This window comes from Nelumbo nucifera, chromosome 5, assembly GCF_055504915.1.
Source record: "Nelumbo nucifera cultivar China Antique chromosome 5, China Antique-T2T, whole genome shotgun sequence".
Taxonomy (NCBI): Eukaryota; Viridiplantae; Streptophyta; class Magnoliopsida; order Proteales; family Nelumbonaceae; genus Nelumbo; species Nelumbo nucifera.
In genome coordinates, this window is record NC_142653.1 from 75157495 (window position 1) to 75165878 (window position 8384).

The window sequence follows — 8384 nt, forward strand, 5'->3', positions numbered from 1 at the left end:
TAAATAACAACTGAATTAACAAACTGACTCAAACTGACACTACTATAACTGAAACAAATAACTACACATGCTGTCCTACGAACACAGTGGGGACCACTGCAGTGGGGCCCACATCAGTGTTCTCTACAACATATAATTATATGATCACATCAAATAGCAATACAATTAAGAAAATAGTTTTTTATTGCTTAAAATTGGAGTTGAACTTGATCATACCAATGGCATCTATTGAAATATGACTTTTTGAAAGTGGAGCAATGGGTCAGACTCACTACCAGTCTACTACTACAGTACTACTATCTATTTATGTTACGACTATAGGCTAAAAATTAGTACAAAGTCATTCTTTTTCCTAATTTTTGAGGGGTTTAGGTATTCTTATATTTGTTTGACAACTTTTAGAAAAATCAGAACAAATCTTATGATTTACGATACGATTCGATTCAAACCTCTTTACAATTTACGATATGATTACGATTTTCAGAATAATTGTAGCCATCCCCTAAACGTAAATTAAATTTACATACATCAATCCATCTAAAGGAAAGATGCTACTAATCATCATCATCATCTAAGACTTATCCCAACTATACAGGGTCGGCTACATGAATCCTGTTTCACCATTCCATTCTATTTAATGCCATATCCATTGTTAAGGAAAGATACAACTAGAATTAAGACTACTTACTCTATGAACAAATTTAGCTATCCAGCTTTAATCCTTTAATAACCAGCCTCACAAGCTATCCTTGAATGTTGTTGTTTTTCTTTTTTAATCAGCAAAGGAATTTCATTGATTAATTAAATCAGAAACTTAGTACAACCATTAGAGCATTCCCACCAGCCCTAGTTACATTGGACTACAATTTTGCCCAAAATAAATGAGGCCTATCAAATCCTTGTTTTTCTAATATATCTGCCATCCCATTTGCAGTTTTTCATACCCAGATGAACTTAGTTGAAACTTGAAAGCATGTCTATAGTTCCAAGGTGCTGAGTTGACTTGCTTGGTTCAGTAAATGAGTCCAATGACTAGTTGTGAATCTCCTTCAATTTCCAAATCCCCAACACCAAGCTATAGTGCTAGTTTCATTCCTTGTAATAGAGCTATTATTTCAGCCTTAACCGAGCCTTCATAGACAATTGGTCCTGAATACAAATTCACTACCACTCCTTGGGGATTTCTAAATACAACTCCCTATGCCTGCCCTTCCCGGATTGCCCACAAAACTGCCATCAAAGTTCAACTTCAGCTTATTTGCAGCTGAAGGCTTCCATTCTATTCCCACATTGTCCTTATGTCTTTCTGTTTGTGCCACTTCAGCCCATGTCCTTGACGACATTGGTTGAGAATTCTCGAAAGAGCTCCAAGGTTTTTACCCAACGCATCTTCCTAACTGTTATGACTTCAATCGGTTCCTCCTTATATCTACTATTTTCAATAAAGATCCTTTGGTTTCTTTTTTTCCACAAATCGTTCAAACCAATGCTTCTCTTACTGCCCTCCCACTTTTTTTTTCTTTTGTCTCAGGAAGTTGGGGTTAAACAAGGGGGAACCCATTTGCAACCAAAGAGAGCCCAAATGCAAGACACAAAAGAGCAGGAGATTAATAAACAAGGAAAGGCCCTACCACTAGCCTTGTAAAGAATACACATGTGAGGAGAGAGGCACTTGTTAAGCCTTCTTTTTTGCAACACATCACAAGTGTTAATCTTTCCGAGGAATACTTCCCAACACAAAGCTTGTACTTTAGGAGGGGAGGGATAGGTTTACAACAAATTTCCTTCACCAGTAAGTTCACTCCAAAGAGTCTGAATGGACAAGAAGGTTGAAAAAGGAGGCACAAATGAAAAGGCCATAAGGGAAGGGAGACCAGATTCCAACCTACACTTGCCAACCTTCAAACCTACTTCCTTTCAGTGTTCAGGATTCCTCCAAGGGAGGCTAAGAAACTAGAGAAAAGAATGAGGGACTTTCTATGGGAACCAGGAGAGGTGAAAAAGGATCACTTGATCAGATGGGAGATAGTTAACAAACCAAAGGAAGAAGGGTGTTTAGGGATAGGGAACATAGTGCTGAAGAATGTAGTCCTTCTAGGGAAGTGGCTATGGAGATGGCCCCGAGAGAGAGAGAGAGAGAGAGAGAGAGAGATTATGGCATGAGGTGGTGGCAAGCATTCATGGTTGTGCAGGAAATTGTTGGGATTCCGGGATATCTCGCCGAGCTACCCTTACTACACCTTGGAAGGCTATACATGGTATTCTCCCTCGCTTCCTCAGATTCATCAGGTGAGATGCTTGTTCTGCTAATGCTATTCTGTTCTACAGGATATTTGGGAGGGTACTCAACCCCTCAAAGATTGTTTCCCCTCGCTCTATTCCATTTCCCTTCACAAACTTGAGCCAATTGCAACTTTTCTCCCGAGCCCGTTACACCCCTTATCTTTAAACTGGGACTTTGGGTTTCGTAGAGGATTAAGGGGTGGTGAGTCGAATTGTGTTAATGAGCTAATTCGTTTACTAGAATCCGTTTGCTTGGACCCCACTTCTTCTGATCAAAGGGTTTGGACTCCTCTTCCAAAAGGTACTTTTACTTGCTCTTCTTTTCTAAAATCCCTTAGTTCTAACCCCTTTTCCCAAGAATTCCCTGTCAAAAAAGTCTGAGCACGACCTATTCCCCCAAAAATTGTTGTATTCTGCTGGGAAGTCTTCTATGGGAGAATCAATACTTTGGAAAACTTACAGAAAAAGAGACCCTTGCTTTGTCTTTCCCCAAATTGGTGTTCCTTGTGTAAAGCCGAGAATGAGGACTGTTTCCATTTGCTGATCTCCTGTTCCTTTGCTACAGCAGCTATCTGGAGGTGGAGCCTTTGTTTATTTGGAGGTAGGTGGTCTATGACTTCTGATTTAAACTTGTTATTCAACCCATCTGTCTTTGTTTGGCACACTAGAAGAGGTAAGGTCATGTGGAAATGTGTCAGGGCAGCCACTCTGTAGACTCTTTGGAAGGAAAGGAATGCAAGAATTTTCTTAGAGAATGAAAGAGGGTTAGATGAAATGAAGGATTGTATCCTAACAAGAGCAATCCATTGGCTGAAAACTGTGGACATCTTTGATGACTTCTCCTTTGATGACTTGTGGAGGAATTGGCTAGTAATAGCTAACACTTCAACAAAGAAGGATAGAATTCTGTCAGAATGGATTCCGCCTTTGGAAGGTGTCATCAAGCTGGCTGAAAACTGTGGACATCTTTGATCACTTCTCCTTTGATGACTTGTGGAGGAATTGGCTAGTAATAGCTAACACTTCAACAAAGAAGGATAGAATTCTGTTAGAATGGATTCCGCCTTTGGAAGGTGTCATCAAGCTGAACTTTGATAGAAGCAGCCAAGGCAACCCAGGGCCTTCAGGTATAGGGGGTATCCTGAGAAATAAGGACAGCAACATAATTTCCTTATTCTCAGGACCGGTGGGAGTGGAGGATTCCATAAGGGCAGAAATCCTTGCTGCAGTACAAGGAATTCAGATCGCCAACCAGCTTGGTATGGAGCATCTCCTAGTTGAAGGGGACTCTCAGGTGGTAACAAGGTGGCTCCTAAATTTGGATACCACCATTTGGGGCTACAAAGATCTCATCAAAAAAGTAAAGTGGTTAACCAGCAATATGAGAGTTGAGGTAAAATGGGTTAGTAGGTCTGCTAATTCTTTGGCTGATGCTTTAGCCAAACAGGGGGTTTATAGGGAAGATCTTTTTTGTGCTTCTATGTAAGTTGTTATTAATTTGGAAATCTGTACTTAACTAGCCCGGAGAGGTTGCAACTCGTGCCTTTCCTTGGGGACTTTGTACTATTGTCTATTGCTGATTAATAAAATTATTTCAATTATCAAAAAAAAAGGGAGACCAGATTCAACCAAATCCTTGATAATGTTGATGTTCCAAGGTGAATAAGCCTTCTTGTTTAGGCAATTGATGGCGATTCTTGAGTTCCCCTCAATCCAAATCCTTGTACATACACTTTCCTTGACCATTATATGAGCTTCTCTAGCCACCCATGCTTCTACAACATTTATTATGTTTTTTCTTAATTGCTTTGACTTCCATTTGATTGTTTCTCCATACTAATTTCTTGCAACACAACCCACAGTTGCTTCCTGCAGTACTGCCTCTCAATGCATCAAAGTTGATCTTTAGTTCCTGGTGATTTAAAGGTTTCCATTTGACTCAATGCCATTTATTCTGATCTATCTCCTTTTTTGATGGGTAACATGAATTTTATTAATTGGTAGAAAAGACTTAGTTACATATAATGCATGATCTGTCAAAGCACCCTGTCAGTGAGGCTGGTGAGTGCCACCTTTTCCCTGCCTTGCATTACAGACCTTATTATAAAATGACCAATTACAATTGTTCCCTATTTACCCCTTGTCTAGCCATGGCTTCAACTAAAGCATTTGCTGACCTAAAAGTCCACTGGACTTCCAGTTCTTTCTTCTATCAGCAATAAGAGATTTTATTAACTTAACATAAAATAATTACAAAGAAGCTGGAATTTTCCCAGACACTCTTTTTGTGTATGCCTTCCCAATTACAATTCATCCCAAAAGAGTTGATCCCTATTGACTCCTTGCTTGGCCAAAGAATCTGCCATACCATTTGCTGCTCTTTTTACCCAATTAAAAGTAGCTCCAACTTTCATAGCCAATGTACCAAGTTCCCTTAGCGTTTATCCATATGGCCATGCTCCTGAAGTAATGTTCCTTAGCCAAAAATGACTAGTTTGGAGTCTCCTCCAATTCCAATTGAAGGACCCCCAATTGTTGAACTATTCTCAGCCCCAACAATAGTGCCATTGTCTCAGATTTAATAGAATCACCAACTCCAATTGGACCTAAATACAATGCCCTGACTGCAACATCTACATCCCTAAAAATTCCCTGATTATTGTCAGGCCCAGATTGCCCGTGGAGCTTCCATCAAAGCTCAGCTTCACCTTTGGAGCTACCAGTGGTTTCCACTCCACAATAGCCTTATCTTTTTCTTTTTAAGAGTGTGCCACGTCACCCCAAGCTCTCAGCACATCATCAACTGAGTATTCATCATAGTCCTCCAAAGTTTTAACCCGTTATGCAACTTTTATCTTTATATGTTAAACTATCTCCTCCACAGCGTTGCATTTTTCTTTGAAAATTCTTCCATTCCTCTCTTCCCTCACAACCCATAATATTGCTGCTCTTGCTGCCCTCCACAGTATTCTACCTCTTTTTTCAGGGTGCCTCAAGAAGTTAGGACTAAACAAGCTTGCCACATTTTGGGGTTCTTCTAACCTACAACTGAAGAGGGAGCAAACCTTCCTCCAAATACAATTCACAAAAGAGCAGGCGATTAGTAAGTAGGTAGTCTCATTGCTTGCTTTGCAAAGAATGCAAATTTAAGGAGAAAGGCACTTATTTGGACTTCTTTTCTTGGAGTACATTACAGGTGTTGATCTTGCCAAGAAACACTTCCCAACAGAAGTCTGGAGTTTAGGTAATAACAATTGGAGATCTTTCCAGTTCTACTTCTAGAGTTCTTATTTATTTTAAGTACTAACAGTATTTCCAAGATCCTTGTTTACTGTATTCCAGCAAGGTAACCACTACCTTGGGATTGCCATAAAACCATGCTCTTTTATCTTTTCATAAAAACACTTTAAACAGGGCTATTCCCTGAATATTGGAAAGAGGAATTTGCCAATCACTACCCAAATAGAAAATTTTTGGATCAGTATTACCCAGACTGAAATTCATATTCATGAAAAAATGACAGGGAACATGTTTAAACCCTAACCTTTTTTCCTCTAATTTAAAATCCGGCCATAAGTTAATCAATCAAAAATATTAATGAACTCAGTATGCACATAAAACAAAAATATTAAATGCATTTGTAGCAAAAGTATCAAACAGACAGTAACCACCATGTGTATAAAAATAAAACATAAAACAAACCTCAGGAGGTACTTCAACTTCTTCAGAGCCTTTGGAATTCCCTAACAAACTTTTCCTTTTATCAGCTTTTGACTTAGGTAAGTATGTCACAACAGCTGAAACCAAGGGGGATGAATTTATGAGTGTGTATTAAATGATAATGCAATATGATTGCTATTAATTACTAAAAGGAACAAGTGACCATTTAAAGGAATACATACAATGTGTCCTCCCAAAGGCAGCATAAGGCTGATACTCAGGATCCTTGGGGTCTGGAGGATAACCAGAACGTGCAAAGAAAGCATGAGCATAGAGACTCCCGTTGTTTTTCACAGCCTACAACAAATGACACGGCATTCATCATTTTAGAAGAAACACAATTGATAAGATAACTGAGCCACTCAACTATGTTGACATGCCACTTTTATGAAATCAAAAGGAAAAACAAAAACATAAAGAGGAAAGAAGAAATATATGGAAGTTTATAGATAACATCAGTTGCAGCATTTTTTGCCAATACCTCTGATGGGACATACTTCAAGGAATAGAACCTACTAGAACCTGGCCCCCAAACAGCATATGGAATATTTGCCTCATGCCAAATGAGTGCACCCTCATTAGTGAAGTCATTAAACTTTTCATTTTCAGATAGATAAACCCACATGTCCTGTTACAAATAGAATAATCAATATATAGTTTGATGTATAACTATGATAAGAAATCAAGGAAGAAGAACATAACCATAAAGAAAAAAACATGAATATTTCAATTAAAAAAAAAAGTTAATATGAAAACACAAAGCAAACCCACGTTGATCCAAGAGAATGGCAATCAATTTATGCTATAACCATATGGAACCAAAAAAACAAGATACCTTTTGTTATGTAAAGACAAAGGAAAATTTGCCTAAATTGTTAAATAATTAAAGAAAACCATAGTTCCTGGGTTCTCTAGGCAGTTGATGAACTGCGATTAAAACAATAATGACTATTTTGAGCTATAGACACTATTCGGTGAAACTTGAAAAAACATAAAATGGTTATATAGCTAGATATGGGGTGTCTGGCCATATAAAGCAAGGTGCTTGCATTCACAAGCTACCAACGACCCAATAAAAGCATCTGAAATGCATCATTTTGACATTTTATATTTTAGTTTCAGAGTTGCAATATCCGATCTGTATTATAACTTAGTTCAAATACCCTTCCAAACAATCGGGCGCCATTCCAATTATTCAAGTTTCAACTAATTCTTGCAAAAAGCCAAGCTTCTACAGTAATACTGTATTAAATTGCAAACGTATTTACGTGGTTTTTGTCCCATAGAAGATCGTAGCTGATTTGTTAGCACAGACAATGCAAACTGAAGGTAAAAATACGATTCATGTATTGAACTGATGAACTGTTGAAGTAGAGAATAAGGCCTCTACTACAATAACTAAATATCACCATAATACTTCTACAAGAAAAATAACCAAACATAAGGATTCATATAGATATTAGGGTCTGAGAAACCTAATTTCCCTTTTACTCTCTTGATAGAAGAGGGTCAGTGTAAAGAGTGTGAACAGAGCGAGAGAAAGACTAACCAAGGGTTCAGCCTTGTTGAAGAGATTTGACATCAGCTGAGATGGCTCAGAGGGTCCTCGCTTGGGAGAGAAGAATTTGGAAGCGAAGTACCAAAACACAGCGATCCTAATTATTCCCGTCAGCGTCTGCCCAAACCCTGGCTGCTGCTGTTGCGCTTGCCCTCGACCTGGCCCTCTTGTCTGCGCTGCTCCTCCCTCACCCGCCGGTGGCGCCATCATGTTATCACAACCACCGCCACTGCAGGAGACCCAACCTAATGCTGCCGATCGACCGATTTGCCGAATGTAAAGATGCGAAGATGGTCCTTTTCTTTCTTTAAACAAGTAGATCTTTATTGGCAAACTAGCAGAAGCAAGTTGAAGTAGGCGACTTTTTACATTAGGTTTTCCGGGTTAAAAAAAGCACTTTTAAAAAAATGGGACTGTGTCATGTACGGGGCTATGCTAATTCTCAATTGAAAGTAGTTTTAGTTTTGATTAATTTTTGTTAGGTATTTTTTAATTTATCACCTAAATTATACTAATGAGATGATCTCCTAAAATTTTTCCTAAACTACCATCCCACTTTCTCCTAAATTATCTCTAATTCTTATTTATCTTTTAAATTATATCTAATGCTTATTTATCACCTAAATTATCTCTATTTTTTTGCTGTAAATAAATTATTTCTAATAGAGTTTCTTTCCAAAATTATCTCTATTTTAGTAGAGGGTTTCTCTCCTAAATTATCTCTAATTCCTATCTATCCTCTCTCCCACTTTTTATCTATATCTATATAAAGAAATTTTAAATTAAAAATTATTTAAATATTCTCGCAAAATTATATAATAAA

The 8384-nt window shown here is 38.1% G+C and overlaps 1 protein-coding gene across 1 annotated transcript in view; it reads right to left on the reverse strand.

The window, feature by feature from the left end:
- Nucleotides 1-7928, reverse strand: part of LOC104593955 (uncharacterized) — a 61412-nt gene extending 53484 nt beyond the window's left edge. The window contains exons 1-4 of the mRNA XM_010254070.3: nucleotides 7553-7928; nucleotides 6485-6631; nucleotides 6186-6300; nucleotides 5986-6080 (exon numbers count right to left, since the gene is read on the reverse strand). Of these exons, the coding sequence (XP_010252372.1) occupies nucleotides 5986-6080; nucleotides 6186-6300; nucleotides 6485-6631; nucleotides 7553-7771 (576 nt within the window). The 5' untranslated portion in view covers nucleotides 7772-7928. The remainder of the gene's footprint in view (nucleotides 1-5985; nucleotides 6081-6185; nucleotides 6301-6484; nucleotides 6632-7552) is intronic.
- Nucleotides 7929-8384: the final 456 nt, after the last annotated feature.